This window comes from Epargyreus clarus, unplaced genomic scaffold, assembly GCF_041222505.1.
Source record: "Epargyreus clarus isolate Ecla_fem2 unplaced genomic scaffold, WU_Ecla_fem_2.2 ptg000009l, whole genome shotgun sequence".
NCBI classification, from domain to species: Eukaryota; Metazoa; Arthropoda; class Insecta; order Lepidoptera; family Hesperiidae; genus Epargyreus; species Epargyreus clarus.
The window spans coordinates 3,532,307-3,555,757 of record NW_027332217.1 but is presented as its reverse complement, the minus strand read 5'-3'; the positions used below and the strand labels follow the sequence as shown (position 1 = coordinate 3,555,757).

Here is a 23,451-nt window from a genome sequence, read left to right as displayed (position 1 = left end):
ATAATAAATGAATTTCCGTCGATTATACTTAGACCATTTTAATATATTCCCCGTGAATACATTATGTTTTAGGGTCGAATCTAGCGAAGTGATATAACCGAGCGAGGCCTTGCGAAACCTCGTTAGCAAATTGTTTATAATTGTTTCGAATGTAGGATAGGGACATGCAAATCAAGCGGCGACGGAGCGTGCTTCCTGCCATCTCGTACAACGTAAATTATTGTTGCAGCTTCACACTCTCGTGTTGTGCTGTTTAATTAATAATTGTGCACTTTTGTTGGCTGAAAACTGGCTTATCACGCTATGTTTCAATAATAATCGTATACAGATACCTGTGCATTTTTTTAAGTTATGTGGCAATAAAAAAAATCGACTCGACTGAAATAGTAACTATTTTGAACGAGAAAATTTGGAATCTACTTGGACTGTTTCATATACAAAAATAACATCAAATTCATATAGTATATACCGACTAGTTTTTAAAATTTGTATTTGCTTGTTTCATGGCAATTATTTAAGTTGCTTTGTTTTCGATTCATCAGCTTTTAATTAAGTAAGTTTTTCTTGTCACGCCTTTTCGTATTCACGTGCGTGCCTTACCCGCACGCGAGAATTAGTTTTCTGCAGTCTCGCAGGCTGGCGTGTATGTATACGGCAAATATGATAGCAAAAGTACGAGTATCTATGAACCGATAAGATGCTAGTGGATGTGGACCAGATCCGTACACAAACCCGCGTGATAAGAAAAGGCCTATATCCTGTTTGAAGATGGTTATCGATAACAGTATTGATACGTTGAATTATCTAATTGAAATTGGTTTTATAATAATACGAATAATAAAAAAAGTTTACAAAGGTATGTGAAGCCTAATTCTACTCATTTTGAGAGGAGGTCTGTGCTCAGTCATGGGACAGCAATGGAATTATGGTATGATAATACGATCGTTGGCACAATTTAAAATATTAGTTTGTTGTGTAATAAGTTCAGTGAGTTGAAACAGAGCAAGTTAAGTAAATATTATAAAGATGTTACATTACATATTATCTGAACCGCAGATCTTTATATAACGTAACATACCGTCCACGTTAACGTAAACAGTAATTTGTTACGTAAGTAGATTAAACTTTCAGGAAACTTTGCACAATTGACGAGGAAGAAACATAGGTATCGGAAGTAGGTAAATGAGGTCTTCTTGGTTTTGTTAAATTAAATTGTGATATAGTTGTGACCACCGGTCTACCGTAATATTCGGTTCAATCTTCAATCAGATCTTCAATCTAGATCATAGATCATGTGAGTGTTCGTAACAACAAGCGTAGTTAATAAATAATCATAATGTGGGGATGATAATTTTTAAGCTTGAATTAAAAAAAAATGTGTATCATGTGTATATAAAATTATTTTTCATACTGTTTACTTGTGATTTATAAACATAAATCCCATAAAAATTGTATGCCAGTCTGTGATTTAAAATTAAGTTTTGTAAGTTTATTTCCACGATACCAAACTTACAAACCAGGTTTTTAAATAATTGTAAGTATTAGATTTTATATTAATAATAAAAAATATAAATTATGTATAATAACTGTCAACATTATTAAAATTTAGCAAAGGAAACGTATATTTAACAAAAAATACCATAGTATGGTTTTATGTCCGGTGTGAAATGATTAAAATATCTATATTTCTATTTTAACAAAATGTTACTTCCATTTTAAGATAGGTGTTAATTTTAAGCTAAAATCAATTCCGACGTTTAAGTTTAAAATACTAAAAACCTGTTTAGAAATTGTCCTCAAATTATTCATGATACACTTATATAGATTTCTATCTTAATTAACAGCTTTTGGACCATACGCTTATAAAGAAACAAGCCGTGCCTCGGGGTTTCACCCGCGTCTAAAAGTACTCTGGAATTTCATGTGGTTATTTTTTTCATGGATTGCTAATTATTTTTCTCAAATTAAATTAGGCTAAGTTACTACTTATAACATCAGCTAACTACCAGTGAAAGTCCTCTCAAAATGTGTCCAGCCGTTTTAAAGATTAGCCGGAACAGACAGATAAAAAAATGTTTTTTTTTGGTTATGAGTACCGTATATATTTTTATATGCAATTAGTAAAAAGTTATTATTTTGACATTACAAACAGACACTTGCATTTTATTTGTTTGTATAGAAATTCGATATAGTTAATTGGCTTGATTAATCGATCGCACTAGTTACAAACAATTATTATAATCGATCAAATTATGTAAAGACCTATTTGCTAAAACGTTTTCTAACATTAACGAGTTTTTTTATAAAATTACCGATCAATCTTTGTATGATTAAATCTTTGACTATGAGCCGTGTATCAAACACGCAGGGGCCAAACCGTTACGTATAGGGGTATTTCATATTATATCAACGTGATTACCGTCAAGAAAACTTTTTGATTAGCTTCAATTAACGACGACGTTAAAATTTAAGGCCGTTTTAACACTACTCCGTTTATTAGCGTTGTACCTACTTAAGTATTTATATATAGAACATAAGCGCGATAAAACACATGATAACGCAGCTCTGTGCGGGATTTATACCTAGATTCAACAGCCCGCGCTCCATCGCGGGGCGCAGAGCCCAAATGCCCTACTGCCGATTTCGTGTCGTTGAATATGGTGAAACCCTAATATGCCCACCCGCCACTATTTGCGTGTACTGTACAGCTTACGTTCGCGGTTTTCAATTTATTTTCGTACTTCCTAAATATGTTTTAAGCTAAAATGCAACTGCCCAATAATCTTAATAATAACGTTATTTTTTAATTAATGACGTTTAATTTTATGTACACTAGATTTATTAAAATACTGACTCTTCATTTTATTTGTATAGAATAGTATAGATGCACTATACAATAAACGGAAATGGGTATCTATAAAGCCCATGATAGTGCAGTGGGTGCTATCAAAGGAAATAACAGAACGATGACAGAGCCACGGTGATTCATTTCTGGGACGCTCTTCAAATTACCATAGAGCATACATATTCCTATGTAGCAACTATTCAATAGTTTTAACATAATGTTACAAACAACTTATATGGCATTGGCATTTTTTAAATTTGACTTAAGCATATTTATTATATAGGAAGCGCCATATATAAAAAGCTTGAACCACTATCCCTATTGTATGTCTAGGAATTAGAAATTGTGTAATTTCATACGAAGCTTTACTTACTGAAAATTTGTTTTTGTAAAATGATTTCCGTCAACTTAATAGTGGTGGTGGTGGTTCGACTGCTGCCACATCTATTTCTGTCGTAAAAGAAGGGTGTAAAACTGCTTTGATTTTTATTGCTACCCCGCCCCTTCACCCTTACCACAGCGAAGTAAAATTGTTGGTTTTTAAGTAAGTCAAGCCAATATATTTCCATCGGAACACCCGAGTCTCATTTTAAAGGAGGTATTCGCCTGGACGAAGTGCGAATTCATACGCTTCACACAATTATATCTTTGAAACGTTTTCCGTTCGAGTTTCAATCATCATCATCATCATCAACCCATTATTGTCCCACTGCTGGGTACAGGTCTCTTCTCAGAATGAGAAGGATTAGGCCATAGTCCACCGCGCTGGCCAAGTGCGTATTGGTAGACTTCACATACCTATGAGATTTTTTTTCTTATATAAATCTCCCAGGTATGCAAATTTCCTCACGATGTTTTCCTTCACTGTTGTTAGCAAATGAGAATAAATTTATGTATTTTTTATTTACTTATTGTAGTAGTTTTAGTTTAGTAATAAGTTTTAATTGTATTTAAAACTATAGTGTGTTTTGTTGTAAATTAAATAAATGTTTTTCTGGGTAGTATTTGATATATTTGTTGAAAGTTAAATTTCAAAGCATAAAAGATGTATTTAAGAAACTAAATTAAACTGTGACATTTAAAGACAATGACTAATTTCTTGGTAAAACAATTGAGTGCTTTAGTCTGATTGACAGTAAAATGCCTGCATTTTTACTGAATTCATTAGTCATTGTATTTCTAGCAAGTTGTTAATTATTATCGGTTTTACCGTTTATTGCCAATAGTAATCAAGGTTTCTTGTAATCTTATTTGTGTTAACGATCTAATTTAATCTTTTATCTGATTACTTAATAAAACGTCATAATTTCCTTTAAGCTATTTTGGTTCAGAATAATTTTCTGATTTATTTTAGAAGCAAATGCCTACCAAATATAGTATCACAAATATATATTAAGCGCAGTTTTTAAACTTTAATTTTACTACGTGCGAACGAATTGATATATTAATTTCATTTTACAAATGTTATAATATCGGAACATCCGTATTAATATGTCACACGGAAATAAAAGTATTATTTTCATCATTTATGTATCGTTTATTCGATATTAATATTATTAATACAATAAATCATGCACATATTTCCATATTTTATTAAATTTCTTTTTCTCATTTTTTAACAAATATATAATCATGCGAACATACGTACACGCGCCACTTTTGCATCTAACCGGCAATCGCATTAGGCATTAATATTTATTTATTTTTAAATATGCGTGACATAATCTTCTAGCCACTGACTTAACTTGCCTTTTATGCTGTTATATGATGCTAGTTATCAGAATACTCGTAATCTTAATAAATGTCAGTAACAAGACAATTAATTATTGTATTTCGAGTATTTCAGTATGTTTATTTCTTTTTAGTGGCATGATATATGTTCTGTTACATAATATACTGGTTGCTACTGAATTAACTTTTTGTATTCGCACATATTAGTCGTCTAAACGTTCATTGACCACAACGCGTGAAGGGTTATTAAACCGATTTTCTCTTGCGAAACGTATGCATAGATAGATAGATTACGGCACAATTCCTACCTGAAGTTATTCAAGGAGGATATCCTGTTAATATATTGGGATTACTCTCTGTACAGTGTTTCTTAAGGTACTTAATAGTTTTTTTTCAAGTTCTAGTATATCTTAAATTACATAATTAACAGTTCATTGATGCTCAGTTCCGAGCATCACCATTCACGCATCACCTCGCATAGTTCATCTAACTACTAAATATGGATTGGTAGACTTCAGATATTTTTGAAAACGTGCAGTGGGTACCTTAGTTTTCCATCCCACCTAAGTTTAACTTTATCTAGCTTCTTTCACCATAAAATTAGGTGATAATTATTTTTATTAACATCGATAAACTTACCTATACATGAGGATAGCCACACCACACTTCAGACTTTTCAATTATGTGCCATCACTGGCCACGATACACTTTCACTCTTAATTATTACTTACAACTCCACAATTATCACTATCACATATAAAACTATTTTATACAAATATCCATATATTTTCAGTGTATACATGTAAGTTCGCAAGTTAGGAGGTACTAGGCGCGCATAGAACTAAAGATGTTTCAGAACACTCGTTCATAAATAGAATTGTAAAATAACATAGGGGCCGTGCACACGCGCCGCGCGAGTCGTACGTGTATGGTGCATGTGCGGTACTGACGCGTGCGGCCGCTAAAATGTCGCTACACTCATCGATTTATCTCATGTTTACATTATTTGTTGATTTAAGATTATAAAGCGTGGGATATGGTTTATCGGTCTATTTTGGTTTTTTGGTTCATATTAAAATGGCTGGCCTATTAAAGTAAATAATAATGGTTACTTCCAATTATCCAAATTCCATCTATCCAAAAGGTACTTACTATCCAAAAAAATAAATTAGTTATAGACTAGCATGTTTACAATGAAGAGTTTTCTTGTTCTGTTAATTTGCAATTTTAATTGTAGAGTTATCTAATAAATAAGAGCTGAGATTCAAATAATTATATTTGAATGAATGAACTTAGTTTAAAAAATAACAATCACATTAATTTTGTTTACAAAACATCTTTATTTGCTTGAGTAAACAAAACTATTTATAAACACTAATTTATTTATAGAATATATTGAACTCAAACACAATTATTTGTTGAAAGCAACATAACAATGCTGTTTGTTTACTGAAAATAGCCATGACGCATGTTTTATATGCAACACAAGCGCTAACTGTTTTAATAATGCATGATCGGAAACCAAGCGGTAATACCCTTTTAAAACAATGGAATGTATCTTACTAGTTTTTGTTTTACGGTTAGACCCGTAACGATTCCTTCCTGCGTGTTTTTCTTGAAAGTTCTTTTGTTGAAGATTCATAATATACCAACATTAAACGATTACTGTTGGTTTACAGTAGGCTGTTTATTCAACTTTTTATTTTACTGTAGTTACGTATGCAAAAATGTAGAGTAATATAAAAGGTGTAAATTTCACGTGCTAGCAGAAATAACAATATATTGTATGAGATTTCTATAAATAAGTTAAGTAGGTACATATAGTGGTATACAAACAGCAACAGAAACGTTGAGTCGTTTTTGTTTTTTTTTTAATTACCTGACTCTCACTGCGTATTTACTTATCATTTTGTTTAATTATGTCTTCATATTTAATTTATTAAAATAGTAAAAGCAAAAAAGGCATTTTATACTCTGTTTTCTTGGGTATTTATGTATAAGAAATATTTTAAATATAAATATTAGGGTGATATGGAGAGAAAATAATATTTTAAGATGATCAAATCAGACATAGCAAACCGGTACTCTTTTATCGGTAATAATAGTCAATGTACACTGGTACATAATACTTTAAGCACTAAATCCGGTTTATGTCTTTTATTTAAGGTTACAATAATTTAGATTAGATTACAAAAAGCGTCATCTTATCGCATGGAGCGCCCATTCACGAATTGTCGTGGTAACGTAGTCACGCAAGTCGCGTTAATAACTTTAATTATGCGCTTAATGGAGAGCATGTAGAGAGCACGAGATGACTATGTGAAGATGTCAACGACAGCATAAAATTACTAAATAATTCCGACAGTTGGTACACACCTATCAGGGCTGTAATTATGATTTTCTGATAATTATAGTTTTGATAGACCTCTGGGAAGATCACCAACTAGGTGTTCTGACCAGATCAAAGGCCTCACCAAGATGTCTGTTACAGAATGCTTTAGAAAAGCAGACGACCGAGCACACTGGCTGGATATGCAGCACACCTGCATAAAAGACTTCCAAAGCAGGCACGAACATCAGCCATGAAGGAACGACTAAGAAGATAGTTTTGTGAAATTTTAGTTTCCTACGATTATTTTTAAACTGGATACATAGTCTATATTTAAAAATATATTATACTATAATTAGTCAATTTAGATATTAGCTATAAACATTAAAAAATACCTTAAAATACTTTTAAAAAAATGTGAGCCGTCACGGGACGCCTGGCAGATGTGAAACATCGATATTATTTTGTAAAAGTAATATGCAGAAAATAACATATTGTGATAGGAACTAAATATGTCATAATGATAAAATAAAATATTACGATTTTTTTCCAGATAACGATGACTATTTATTGAATTCGATTGCGCATGGCGACGCGTCGCCACAGCGTACACACTACTGCATATAGACTGTATATATATACCATCGTATAGCGGCATGCGTCGCCACGCCAGAAATCGGTTTTACGTGCGGCTATAGATGTTTCACATCAAAAATATTAATTTGTAATATTATCATCTATTTTAACAAAAGATTAACTCGTAGAAATAATGTGTATTTACCAAATTGAATTATCTAATAAAGAATACTTTGCAGACAACGCATTATCTAAGCCAGTGGTTCTAGAAGTATGAAGTTTTGCGTAGGAATATTTTAAAAAGTAAGTCTATGCACAACTATGAAAGGATTTTAAAAGATACCCTGAAGAACTAAATAGAATTATAATATTCCTAAAGTTTATATTACTTAATAATTACAAAGTTAACATTACATTACTGTTTCCGGTGACCAAAGAGCTGGCGGCTACTTTGCACAAAGATTAAGTCTTGCCGTGCAGCAAGGTAACGCCGCCAGCGTTTTGGGAACCATGCCTCACACGGCACTTTTAGAAGGCTTGTTTTACTTATAATTTTTAGATTTGTAAATAATTTCTTTTTTTAGTTTATAGGTTTCTTTTGTTACTTTTCTTACTTTAAATTTTTGTACCTATACTTTAAATTTTTTATACCTACTCGTAGTTAAAATCGATTCTGAATCGAATTCAGAAGTAGATAATATTTCATGTAACCGTGGTTACGAAACCCGAAACCGAGCGAGATCGGTAGCGAACTACCGACGATCGTGATCTAAATCATCCTTAGATCAACCATAGCCGCGGTTTGACAACCACTGAACCTGCTACTGTAAGTTAATCGCTCGTAAACCGCCGGTGTAGTTGCGGCTTAAGATTTCTTAGATGCCGCCTGTACGGTACTTAGAAATAGTTGATTGATCTTTGACTTTGACGAGTACAAGAATTTATGTAGTTATTGAATTACATAAACTATTTTTTTCATCAAGAATGTTGAAGAATGTAGAAGATACCTAATATTATGGGTGTATAAGTTTAGTCGTAACGGGCACTGAATTGCAAAATGCATAAACACGTGACTATGCGTGGTTTGTTAAATAAAATATATTTTTATTCTATTTTTACTTATAAACTCATCTCTCGTTTCCATGTGTCCTTCATGTAATGGATACTTAATTATACGGCACACATTTTTTTATTGATATTCATCGGGAATCAGATAAGGAACCTTGTGTATATTTGACGGGCATGATTAACACTACCCTCTGCCATTTGAGGTACGCTAAAATTGTAATTCTTCTTCTTCTTCATGTGCCTCTTCACTACTGAAGGTTGGCAGTTAGTTCCTTGAACCTCTCTCTATCCATGGCCAGGCGAAACAGTTGTTCCACAGAGGTGATGCCTGTCTACTCCCTGATGTTTCTGAGCCACGACTTTTCCGGTGCCCAGCGCGCCTATTTCCTTCCACATAACCCATCATGATGAGTTGCAGAAGATTGTACCTATCGTGTCTAAGGACTTAACCGAGGTATACGATCATGCGCTTCTTGATGGTACGTATCAGCCGGGTCATGTACACGCGCTGGAGTACGATCCGTTCCTGACCTCCCGCGTCCAACTGATGCGAAGCATGCGAGATAACACCACATCTCGAATGCCTCTAGACGTCTTCGAGTGTCTTCTTTAAGTGTCCATGCTTCGCAACCGTACACGATTTTAATTAAAACAACGAAATTTAGTACAAACTGGATCTGTATCAATGACCGCTATACCGATTATTTCGCATTAGAACTGGTATCGGCTGCGGTTTACTATTGATCTACTGGGTGACAGCTAATCGCTTGGCTTCACCGCAAGGTGGTGTTAGACCACAAAATGTACACTGAGGTTATGTTAATTTGATCCCCGTTAAGGCCGATCGACGGTACTGGTAAATATGTACTAGAAATTATACGTCTTTATTACATATTCAATCATCATCTTAACGTAAGGTTATAGATAAAGTTTATAAAACTAATACATATTATCAAAAACGATTACATATGCACAGAAGACGAGAATTATAGTACGATTTCACATTTTAACCATACCGAGTTTACTATACTTGGGTAGGTTTCATAATGATGTTTTTCTTTGCCGGAAAACTGAGTAACTAATATTTTTACTAAGTTTAATTTCGAAAAATTTAAAATTAAAACTGTCGTTCAACCTCTGAATCACGAGCCTATTAGGCTGATATTCCTCACCTTTTATTTTGTGGTAATAAATAAAATAATATACAATACAATACAATACACTTCCGAATATACTATATAGGTAAGTAATGTAGTACCTACTACTACAATAATAACAAACCTAATGTTTAAAGTTTTGTTCACTTTATGTCATTGCTGTTATAATCTATCCTAGATTATAGATAAAGCGATCATATCTGCGGTTAATCATATTCAATGTACATTAGAGATTCTCTGTGGAATCTGATAGATTATGCGCGGATGCTATCACGTAGTTCGCGATAACGCGAGCGGTAGTCGGATCGCGTCCATACCTGTAGCACTACCATGAGTTTACAAAAGTATTACTCGCTAGCGACTGCGTAAAATAAATGTATGAAAAATTGTACAGCGCCTCTGGTGGTTACTCGTAGAAGTAAAATCCGTAGTGGCGTAACTCGATACGTAAAAAACCTATCGAAATCAAATCGCTAGCGAATGTCATTATGATCTATTGCCATACAAATTCGGTCCCATGAGTCATTAATTTGACAGACGTTGTCAAGAAATACCGTAACGATAGTAGTTATGTTATTCACTAGCAAAATGACAATAGTTTTCTATTTACAATTTCTATAGTGGCGTTTCTATGCCAACTCATGGTAGTGCTACTGATGGTATGTTACAATACTTACATTTATTTACAATCATAAGTAAGTGAACGAATTTTTGATATTTTGAAACCCTAGGAATTGTTGTTTAGATAGCTGTAGAGGGAGTTTTAGGAGGTAAAATCCCACATAATGTGACCCCTCGGAGATTTGGCTATCCTTGGTTACTTTTGTCCACATATTAAATCCCGGTAAATATAACTTTGGTATGCATTAATTAACTAAATTTTAAAGATAGATGCTAGAAGCTAAGTGTGTGAAAATTTTTAGATCTAAATTAGAACGTTTCATGTTACACACTCTACTTACTTAAACCGGTAATTATAAGTATATTTCTTTTAAAATTAAAAGATATAAGTTTATATAAATAAAGTCTCCCTTTCAAATTCTGTAGCAATAAAAAGTACAACATAATGTATAACCTAATCCATACACATTCCTATGAACACCACATTCATTGATATGGTTTAGATCAGATAATCCACATTAATATTTATCCTCGCCATCTTGAGTTACGTGTTAAAATGCAGACATCGTCTCCCCATACAAAATTAACTCATTCAGTTTGATGTATGAAAAGTGTCTGGCAGCGTCAATACTACACACGATAGTATATGCACTAGTGTTATTGACGAGCGGAGCGGGTGATGGAGCGAAGTGGGTGACAGCGCGGAGCGGGTGACAGAGTGAGCGGGTGACAGAACGAGGCGGGTGACAAACCGGGACGGGTGATATACTTCATATGTATTGCTTAGTAATTTGAGTTATAAAATTGTGTTGTGTTGAATAGTTTGGTTTTTAATTTTATTTCTAGTAATTTTTGTAAATCCTAATGTATTTCGAGGCTTTTACTCGTTTTTTGGACTGTACAGATATTATTTGAGTAAAATTTTTAAATAATTTTTAATTAAAAAGGAAGTATATGTGATACTGAAATTTATGCTCATTAAAACGAGGGTTACATTGCTCGATTTTAAACTCTGTTGTTAATTTAGTATTTGTTAATTAACTTTAATTATATCATCGTAATTATTCTTACTCACAGTAATACCGACTATTATTATAAAGTAATTTGCGTGAAGTTTCAATAAAAAAAAATCACTTACACGATAGCTGAATGATGTCGCTGGTGAAGCGGTGCCGAGAGCGTGGAAGGCGGAAGAGCGGACAAAGACGCGGGCTGTGGCGACCCGCACCATCTTGCTTCGCGTACGTCTGAGGAACCTGGAATTTACATTATAATTTGATAGGTTTTATATATTTTTACAGCTGTGCTAATAAAAAAATTAAGGTATTGTAACATTTATCACTTTATTGTACCTATGTACCTAGAGTGTTTCCTTAACAAGCTTTATATTATTATTAGTAATTTACGTATGGACGTTTGTTATTCGACAGCGACGATGCCACAGGATTCTGAATCACGCTTTCAAAGGTTTTTAAATACAAACACAAGTTATCACTCTTTAGGCAGGATCTTCACACCTGGTGGTGGTCAAATAGGTATTTGTGATTGATTCTAATACAATATTTATAAAATCTACGTTTTTAAAATTAACTTTTCATGCTAATTTTCTTATTGTTAACCTTTTTGTAATAAACTTTCTAGTAGTAAGTAGCAACATAAAGTTCAGTTTCAATTGTCCATAAAAAATACTTACTACCATATAAAGTCATAAGCGACGGCGGTCGACTAGCCAGTACCGGTGTGGAACCATAGCGTTCACCCCCCGCTGACAAGCGGCCTCCGAGCGGCTTGAACGCTATCGGACGGATTACCGATTTACCCTGCAACAAAAGATAGATTGATTTACAATTGCTGTTGAATGACTAGATGAACTAATATCTTAAATAAACGACAACACTAAAATAATATAATCGTTGACGCTTAAATTTTAAAACAGCAAATTTTCATTATGTATACTTAAGAAATACCGCAGCAACTGATTTACTATAACACAGAGACACAGAACCACCCACCGAACTAAAATACCGATGCAACACATAAATGTGTTAGAAACTTGACACCCATTCAAGTTACTACTAACCTAACCTAACCTAACACATTTTTTTGTATCGAGGTTAAATTGATGAAAACTTGGACCATACATGCTTGCTTCGCTTTTATCGTTAAATCGCTTCGCTCATGTAACATGGACGTACCACAAACGATTTATCTATTCATCAAGCGTAACCAATTCTGAGCTACGTACATACATAATGCACCTTTAATTGTATGTATATGACTATACATGAATGCGTCTGCGTATTCGAAAGGAATGACTCAAGTAGATCATTAGCGATTTTGCAATCGTATTATAATATAATAATCGTATTATAGGTACATACATCATATCATACGTATGATGAGCATACTTTATGACCCATGAAAACGATAGTTGACAAAAGTAAGTTTAAAGGTAGAAATATATTTTCTGTAAGAGTCATATTTTCTACACTAGAACTCCTTATTTTTTATGGATACACAGACACATTGAAAAGAATTTCATCACAAAGATTTCCTTAACACTAAGGATAGGTACATGTTTTCAATTATGTTTAAGAAGACTATAATAGCTTTGTGCCTTTAGATAATAAGTTATACCTAGGTATCCTATTTTATTTAAAAAACGGGCTAAATGACTAAACTATCACGTGGCAGGACGGATGTCGCTTCACTTAGCACACAAAAACAAAAACATGTATCATACACAAGTATACATAGGCTTGTGTGAAATTACCTATGTGTTACACCATTACTCATTAATACTCATAACATGACACTATTTAAAAGCGGCTAGGCGCTCGCATACTTATACCAGACTTCAACTTAATACTTAAGGGTAGCAATACATTTGTGTTCAATATCAGGGGGGTTAATACCATCTCTTAAAACAATATTATTTTAATCATACATTGAAATTTCGTACCTGTTTTAAGGAGGTTGTGGTACGAAACAAAATGATGTTGATGCAATATTGAAATAAAATTTTACTGAAATATGATGGTTTTTAAAAGATGGTGGTAGCCCTCAGGATTCTTCCACTAACACCACCATTCGGTGGCCTGCATGCGCGTTACTTCTAACACAAAAAAACACTAGTTACCTAAGTACCGAATACTTTGTCCTTTTTTATTCGAACGATATACATTAGTTAAGTTCGTGGTTAAGATAATAATCATTTGCGACATATATATAATATTTCGGCATCTTACGTCAGCTGATTTTTCCTTTTATACATTTGTGTAACTGGCAAATTACAACGGTAATATTGTGGTTTTAAACATTCAAAATGTGTGAATACGTTACTTATTACGTAACCTTACTTATTTAGATTTAAGTAAAACAAAATGTCTTTTCAAAAAGTTTTGCAAGGTTGTATTATTCTTTGTGTTAAATTCGTATTCAACCTGTAAGTACCTAGATTAACTTTAAGTTTAGGTGGTTAAGCTTTTCAACGTTCAATTTCCCTAGTGTCACCTTCAAATCGAACATAGTACCTAGGACACTTTTGGAGTGGAACCACGAAGGGTTTTACCATCTACGACCTATTCAACCTTCTAGTAGAAGGCATTTACAACTTAAGTGATTTCACATGCAATGACAGCAATATATGAATTTGAAAGTAAAATGCTTCTGGTTAAGTGTAAGACGAAACATTACTTTATACTAATAGTTCTGCAACGTATTCTTTAAAGGCATCAGATAGGCGTTGTTTTTTGTTCCTACTTCTCTGTTTCATCGATAAACTTAAAAGGTACTTTTCCACTCTCGAACCCGTTCCAATTCATACATAAATTGCATTCGTTACACAGAATTTAAGCTAATAGTCGTCCTAATGTAGTTATCTCGTTCGCGGCGGCACGGAATTGACATTTGGTACGCAGCAGACGCAACGAAATGCCAAACACAAAGGTCAATACAGTTTTACGATGCATCCAACACATGTCTGGTACCGTTAGTGGCGATAGGGACGGCGGTAATGTAGAGTACCCACAAGACAGAGTATATTTATCCATTTTTTTTTTTCAGTTTATGAGGGGGAAACCGTTAAAAGGTACTCGACGACGTGGGAGCGACGCCGGGTTATGTGGGATTTTTACCGAACTAAAACCCCCCGATGGTTTTCACAACGCTTGTTGAAGAACTCCGGGATCTCAGACGGAACACAACCTGAGTCCTCCAAGCGCGATGCCCGGTCAGGTGTTTACGATGGGTATGCGACCACACATGAAGGAAATAGTGCAGATTGAATCCACTTTATCAAGCGTGGGTCCTGTCTGATTTGTGATTTGTGGTGTTGATTTTCAGTTAGCGACTGTTTTACTTCATTTAATATTTTTAAAATATTTCTTTAGGTAGATGTAAATTCGTCTTACCAACCAAACGCATTGATGGTAATGGGAAGCAGCTGGATTCTTAAGCCTGGATTCAAAAAAGGGGATCATGTAGTTACCAAAGGAGATACAGGAACGTCCTCCTTTCATTGGGACCTAAACATAACAGAATTTTCGACATTATTAACATGACCGATGATTGTCAGATGGAAAGACTGGTTCCAAAATTTCCTTAGAGTTAATCTCGTAAAGTATTCATATTTACATTTTATTTAAATGTAAGTAAATGCGTAGCTATGTAGCAAACAAGGATCATTTAAATTTAGACACAACAGAACTGCAAGTTCGCTACTCCCAACACAAAATCAAAAAACTCCAAACTTAAAACGAATCGCAAGCCATCAATCATAGTATTACTGAGTCATACCTAGTAGTGACGATCGGTGATTATGCAAATGGTCCCATTGTACAAGTCGACTTAATGAGAGCGGTGTTTGAAGTAGAGGCACGGTAATTGGATATTATATTTTTAAATTTATCATCGTTCCCAAACATCAAGGTAGGGCGCAGTAAATAAAAAACAGCGGGTGAGCGTATCAAATATCAACAAGAAGAAACCCGCGGGCGGTCGTTACTTATTAGAATAAAAAACGTTTTTAAGTGGTTAATAGCAAAATTTATGATCTTGTTAGAAATAACTCTCGTCAGCCTACGTTCAAAAATAGCGCACACAAATATAAAAATCATTGCAGAGTAACACGCAATCGTAATATATAAATTGAAATATGATTTTATTTTTAAATGTTCGGATTTTAAACACGACTTGGACGCAATACCAATAATAGAGCTCAAACTTCTTTCTTACGTCTGAACCGAATCGAATAAAATGTAAAAAATGTCAAATGTAAAATTCTATTATTATCTAATCTATTAAAATTCTAGTAAGTAGTAAGTCTTTTATCATTTGTGGAAAATGTGTGTCCCTATCCATTGTATGCCAGTACAATTAATTGTCATTAAATTCAATGGTAAAAGAGAACGTAATTAACACTGGTATTACGTGATGATGCTGTATGAAATAAATACTAATTCCAAAGGCATTTTCTAAATTTCTTTGTTACATATTGCACAAATAACATTCTCATATATTTTAGCAGAGTGGTATCTTCAACTTTTCTCATTCTCCCACGCCCAGCAGTGGGACAATAACACGTTGATAATGATCACCACTTATCTAACTTCAAGGCTATATTTCAGAGTTAAGTGGTTGTCAAGTTAGCATAATTGACAATGTTCGGTAGCAACTGACCGATCGAGCGGAATGACGCGCCGCATAAAAAACAAATATCTTGCACCCATTGATGTCGAACAAAGATGACGCTGCCACAAGAATGTTAGTCAGTGACAAAAACATCGACGAACTATTGCAAATGACCGGTTTATAAGGACTACCTACTGCAAAAGTTAGTCCTATTCACTGTTCTATTTCATCCGTGGGTAGGTCATAGATAAGTATAGATATCTCACCGCCTTGTAATTGAAACAAGCCATTCAGGAATGACTTAAATGGCTGAAAAATATGTCAGCCATTTATTGGCTATCATGGTGTAATTTACGTGGAACAATGCCGACATGTGCAGATAAGTGGTGCAAAAACACGAAATCGAAGAAAAAGTGCGGATAAATATCGTGTCATTCGTAAATGATCTAAAAACTAAGTTTTTTAAATATTTGTCAAACACGAAAATAGATGATAGTGGCAATTTCAATTGTCAAAGCTGGTTACATTTTCTTGTTAGGAGTGAGTAATCTTTACTAATCTATGGGGCAGGTATATAAATTGTGTAGCGCCACTGTGTTCTGTTCTGAACGGCGTAGTAATATGTATTTATGTAAGGAAGTATGAATTACATACGAAGTTCCTAATCTTCTCCAGTGCCTCTCCTTCCTTCCTTTTATATTTTTTACAGACTTCAAAAAAGAAGGAGATACGATGTTCGACTTAACGTTTGTAGTACTAAATGTATATAGCAGTAAATCAACATTTATATCAACATTTTTTTACTTTCTACTTACTTCGAAGGGCTAAGCCTGAGGGTTTTATATTTTTTTGTTTAGTCATGATTTGTGTACTTTGAAAAAAAAATGAAAAGAGATCCAATAGATGTTCTATTATTCAAAACATTTCATCAACTCACATTCATAAACTAAGGAAACATAAAACACTACCTGCTTTTGCACTTAACCGCAAAAGCATAGACGGTCAAGACAGACGGTATGAAAAACGCTGGGTGGCAACTGACCACGAGACACGACAAGTTGTCAACCGCAAGGGCAGTAGAATAATACCATTGTATAACGGGAACCAAAACGAAGATAAATAAAATCTTTGCTAACTTAAGAATTTAAGGCGTATTAAAATATTTTTTGCTTATATTTTTACTAGTGGTGCCCGCGGCTTCGCCCGCATTTTAAAGAAATAACAATACATAACATACAATACAAATGACATAAGTACATAAAACGGAAAATTTGTACCTGCATTGGAATGACAGTAGTGCCATCTGTCGAAAATTGGTCTTACCAACTCCCAAACCCTCGTGGGCTCTTGGACAACAACTTTGCTAAAAATCATCACTTGATCAAATGCATAGTTTCCGATGCTATAACTACTGACGAATTAAAAATTAACTAAAAAAATCTTTTCCTACGGACTAAATTGTGAAACTAAACCATTCTTAAAGTCCCCTAAGTCCCCTTGAACACACACAACAAATTTCATCAAAATCAGTCCAGTCGTTTAAAATAGGAGGAGTTCAGTGACATACACACGCACATTAGAAATATATGTATATATAAAGATACGCAATGAACCACGTAGAGTCATCGTTACACGTACAAAGCTCTGGGTTCAACCCCGGACAGAAAATTTTGTAAGTGATATTTTACAGAACAAAACAGACATTCTATCTCGGCTGTTTGAGTGTGTTCTTGAAACCCATAATTTACAGAGTTACTAGTATTATTAGTATGAATCAATTAATAAATCTTATTCATCATCATCATCAACCCATTATCGTCCCACTGCTGGGCACGGGTCTCCTCTCAGAATGAGAAGGTTTAGGCCATAGTCCACCGCGCTGGCCAAGTGCGTATTGGTAGACTTAACATACCTTTGAGATTTTTTTTTTTAATAAAATAAATATATAAATCTCTCAGGTATGCAGGTTGCCTCACGATGTTTTCCTTCACCGTTTAAACATGTGATAATTAATTTCTAATACGCACATAATTTTGAAAAATCAGAGGTGCGTTCCTGGGATTTGAACCTCGGACCTCTCGATTGAGAGGCCGAGTTTCTTAACCACTAGGCTATCACTGCTTGTAAATCTTATTAATTAATTATTAATTACAACTCTGCAATAGACTGCTAAGAGTTTAAGGACTCCTAAAGCCGTAACAAACAATAGTTTAGAATAAGGCGGCAACAGATTAGTCATCGCATTAGTCTTGAGAATTGTGTGGCGCTTGATTTTGCGGACTGACAACCTGTCAAAGATTTGATCATTACTGTGGAAGTTTAGCATTGCATTTAAGTAAAGGATATCAATAAGTGGACATTTAGAGCTTAAACCACTTTCTGCCGTATAGAAGAGCAAAGTAATAGGTATTCATTTTATCAAACTTATGGGAATCACAGATATTCCCTTACAGAGATTATTTACAATAGCTTATAGCAGTTACAGTTATAATTGTAGAATTAGGCACTTTTTTACATATGTTTTTTTTTTGGGAATCTTATTGATGATAAAAATAGTTTTACTTATTTAACGGATGAATAAGAACCTTATAAATAATTATGTAATAAATTAAATTACACAACTTACGTTAAAAATTTCAACATAATTACGGACCTTGACAGTATTCCAATTTTCATTTGCTTATTTTAGCGATACGGATTAAGATTAACTTATATGATTAAAAGTTAGTCCAAATTTAATCAAATATATTAAAAAATATTTATTTGTTTTATTTAACTTTTCTTTTGGTTTTTGTGCATTCCGTTTGCGTACTCTGTTTGCAATTGTCATTAAAAGTTAACATTGACATTACACTTTTTTATATATTTTCATCAGATACAGCGCAGCCTTCACCTTGAAGATTTTATTCGTATCGTTAATTATAAATTTCCAGTCTCATTACAACTTGCTCATTCAATTCGCTAAGCATCACTATCGAGCAAGTCCCTTAGGCGCTGCGTGCGAGCTGGCGATATAGCGATACAACGATATAGGTCACAGATATTAATTCTATCTCTAAATGTGACGACATGTATCGCCAACGCATATCGATGTCATTAGATAATAAGCCATTAAACGCACCGTCAGTCAAATGGCACGTGTGACCAATCAAAAGCTCATTGTCCAACGTCCTACTTGGCTAATAGCTTCTTGGCCAACAGAACTCTTGGCTAGATACTTAGAATTGGTAATTGATAATAGGCAATATGACTCCAAAATCATTATGCAGGTGTTTCGCTGGGAAATTTTATTGTATCCGCCAAAATGAATTCAATAAGTCGTTTAAAATTTAGTTTTATGGTTAAACATAACCTAAATCTGTAACAATAAACCTAAGTATTACCTAAAACGGGCAATTTATAATTACAGGTAACTAAATTTATTATTAAGTAGAAATGTACTATTGGTTAATTATTTGGTTAAATATCCAATATAGTGTCAGATGTATTTAAAATTGTCAATAAAATTTCAACGTTAAGGGTAGGTTGCATCATGTAACTTTAACATTTACAGAAGCCTAACCAACCGTCAAATCCATGGTTAAAAAATAATTAGTTGCACCATTTTAGTTGATGTTGGAAGTACGCCATAACTAATACTTAACTTAAACCGCTCGATTTCGATCGGTTATAGTTAGTGTATTTGTCAACTATCCTATCTGTCAGTTTCCAATAAAAATTGCGGTGACAGTGACACAAATGACATTGATAACTAATTTATTGGTGCAACAGAGAACTCTTGCATTCCATCTCTACCGTCAAAGTTAATAGTAATTTTATCAAAAGACACTACCTCCATACTTTTAAATTGTATTTCATATCTCGCAACAAATTGCCCATTCATATGTGGGTGTATCCTATATACCTATTTCCTGTATTCTCATCTTTGATAAGTAAAATAGAAAGATACTTCACCGACTTGAAATTGAATAAAGCCACAAACGGATGATTTTGTCATTTATTTTCTGAATTCTTTGCAAATAAAAACATTTTTAAAGACATTTTACGTATAAATAAGTAATACTACGTAATAATATTTCAAACATTTTAGGCACATTTTAGACCGGAGACGTTGCATCACTTTATTTACGCAAATTCAATTCTCAAAACTGTTTACACTTTCTTGTTAGGAGTGATCAATCTAAGTATTTTATTCATCTAAGACTCAGCTAACTCATCCTATCTGATCTGAATCGAGTATGCAAAATCGCTAAACATGCACTGCTCTTTAGTTTACGCAAAGTGGCGGCCACGAGCCATTTAATGGTCTTCAACGTATTATTAGTTCGCGATAATGCTAACTGCATTTGGATCTACTGGTAAGTACACCGCATTTGCACCTCGTAAGAACAGTTGTATGATAAGATATGTGTATGTTGATTATGTTATTGTAATCGTAAAAGATACTGGAAATAATGGATTTTAGCTGGGCGGTCATTATACCGATCTGATATGGAGTGGGTTCCGCGTTCGATCCTCTGGCAGCCGGAAGTAATGATGAATTTAAAATTCTGTTCTGGGTCTGGGTATTTGTGTTTGTCTGTGTGTGTACATAGTACACACGGCGCGTAAAATCCTAGTGTGAGGCTGTGAGTTTAAAGTTTTTTTTGAGCCAGAGCTCACAGACATGTCAGAGATAAATAGCATAAAAACTAGAAGAAAGAGAAGAAATAATAATAATTGTACTTTTTACCTAAATATAAATATTACCTTATATGAGGTGACGTTAGATGGCGTTACAAACACACTCATACTTTAAATTATTTATTTATGTGCTTTTTTGTAAACCTATCTAGATAAAGTACTAAAGGTGTAAAGGAAAACATTATTAAGTCGTCGCAGCCATTTCAAGAAAGCAATTGCATCATCGTACAAAGTTGTTAGAAAACATATAGCGGACCCTACACTTGAATCGGGAGTGTATCGATTTGTAGGTCATCCGTGACAAGGCCTTGGATAGACGCCCGTGACAACGCCGTAAATTGGCAGCGGTAGCGTTTAAATAAGCTTATTTCATGTGCATTTAAGGTGTCCTGAATACACTGTTTCATACAATTCTATTTTACAGTGTGATTTTTCTTCGTACATAATAAATTTAAAGTAGTTAATTAATGACTTTATTGGTTGTATTAGGTTTACTAACGGCTGTAACATTGTAGGTATTTACTATAATTTTCTTGGTAGATAATAAATTTAAGTAGTTAATTAATTACTTTATTGGTTTTATTAGGCTCACTAACGGTTGTGACATTATAAAATTTGATGGTATATGTCGAAATTGCAATAAAAATAGTTGCACAATAAAATATTGAGTCTTTCCTAATACTATACAATACTTCACCTTCTATTCTTCCTTCTGTCCTTCTTATATAATTCAAAAATATTACCATAGATGGTTAAAAAGCCTATGAAGCTAGGACGTTTAATAATCCTACTTTATAATATGTTTTGATTATAATTACATTTATAAGCGTGTATAATAAAATGCACTAATTCATTTGAAGATGGAAGAACCCTCTGTGGTTCGACTCCGGCGGCACCACCACCACATCTATTTCTGCTTAATACTAGCAGTTTAAAACGCAGCTGTTTTCCGTGGTAAGGGAGATATACTCGTACTGTCCCGAGGCGTTCAAGTTTAGTCCTAAGAGACAGCGGTGCATCTGTGGCAGACCTCAGGTAGGAATCTAATCCTATCTGGGCTTTATTACAGGTATCCATGGGCGATAATAGCCATTTACCATCAGGTGGACTGCATGCTCGTTTGCTACTCCTATATTATAAAAAACACGCATAAAACACAAATACATGTTAAATAAAAGTACTAATTTATATTTAAGACGCTGCCGCTTATGTTTTGCGTCGTATAACTGTGCAAAGTCGCCAGGCGGAACTTATAAGCTTGCAGTCTATTATCTGTGTGAGCTAAAACTATCGGCTACATGTAATTTGCTCATTGAAGATACAGTAAGTTGTTGTCGTGACACACTTCAAGTAGGGTTGAAGATAGCTTTTATAATAATATCGTTAAGAGGTTTATTTTAGGTAAGTTATTATTATTTTAAACATGTTAAAGAGTTAAAATAATTTTGTACCCACTGGTGGGCATGAGTCTCCTTCAAAAATGGGAAAGGCCCTGAGCATACTCCGTAATGCTTGCTCCTATTACTGATTGGAGTGACATTTGTGTTAAAGGTTAACCTATATCGGATCTTTTTGCCACTAACGGTCACCTATCCATTTCCCGACCGCTCCAGACATTGCTGAACTTTATAGATCAGTTACAAATAATACAAGCTTTAACCCTTCGATAAGTAAACTGTAAACATAAATAATTAGCATATAGATGTTAAAACAAATAGCACACTATTCTTCTTATAAACAAATAAAGATGATGAAACAACAAATAGCAAGTCTCAATGTCATTTTTACAATGAGAGATGAGAAAACGGTCGGTTATTTGCTGACTGTTGTCATCACCTGGACTCGTTTATCTTGTCATTGTTCAGACTGATGGCTTGAGGCACAAATGTTCTACTCATGTAAAAATACATAAGATTAATGGTGGAGCTAGCGAGGCGTGATTAACACGAGCATTGAAAGTGTCCGGTATTTTACGCAAATCACTCTTAGGGCTACCTCTGATGATTTAAGTTCACTTTTTCACTTTATTTCTTATTCTATTCTTTAATATATTTTGTGGAATTTTAGTGCATGTGATGAGAACTGTTAACTGTTGCCTATGGACGTCTATAATCAACTTCAAATAGAATTGGAGTTACTCGGATTTAGATCGGTCACTGTTAGGTTGCTTCTTATAAACATAAATCTGAAGTGTTTCTCCCTTCCAACACGTCTTAAATCAAACCTAAGCAATGTAGATGCCTAATCGGTCATTATGTTAGGGATGGGAAGCTAAGTACAAAGTTGCAGTTTTAATACAGTTCTCCATAACTATTAAAATAACAATTGTTGGTAAATCCTTCTCAACTTAAGAAATGGGAAACCCCTGACCAGCCAATGTGACAACGATGACTTACTTACTACCCATTAACTTTTGATGTTCATTCACAAATTTCAGCTTGGAGTTGAAAGTGGCATCCCCATATCGGTCTCTATCAAGTGAAGCCGTCCCCACATCACACTGGGTGGCATCACTATTAATTATACGGAACCGGCGCTATTAGATGCTATTAGCTCTTACTCACTTGTACTACATATATACGATGTGCTTACTAAAGTACGTAATAAAGATACATTTATTAGTTAACTAACTCATACTCGCGGCTTCATACGCTTTGTAACCCGTTGTCAATATTAGGTACTACCAATAAAAGCTAGATCTACTTTTTGCGTATTTATTTTTGCATATTGAATATTATTAAACCACAAGCCTAAATATTAATTTCCACATCACTAATTTTAAAAATCAATTTAAATGGAAAAAAGGTGAG

The 23,451-nt window shown here is 34.0% G+C and overlaps 1 protein-coding gene across 2 annotated transcripts in view; it reads right to left on the bottom strand.

The window, feature by feature from the left end:
- LOC140744773 (uncharacterized) overlaps nucleotides 1–23,451 on the bottom strand; it is a 127,443-nt gene that overhangs the window by 14,154 nt on the left and 89,838 nt on the right. For both annotated transcript variants that reach the window (XM_073076429.1, XM_073076430.1), the window contains 2 exons: nucleotides 12,021–12,147; nucleotides 11,466–11,583 (listed from right to left, as the gene is read on the bottom strand). In XM_073076429.1, the coding sequence (XP_072932530.1) occupies nucleotides 11,466–11,583; nucleotides 12,021–12,147 (245 nt within the window). The remainder of the gene's footprint in view (nucleotides 1–11,465; nucleotides 11,584–12,020; nucleotides 12,148–23,451) is intronic.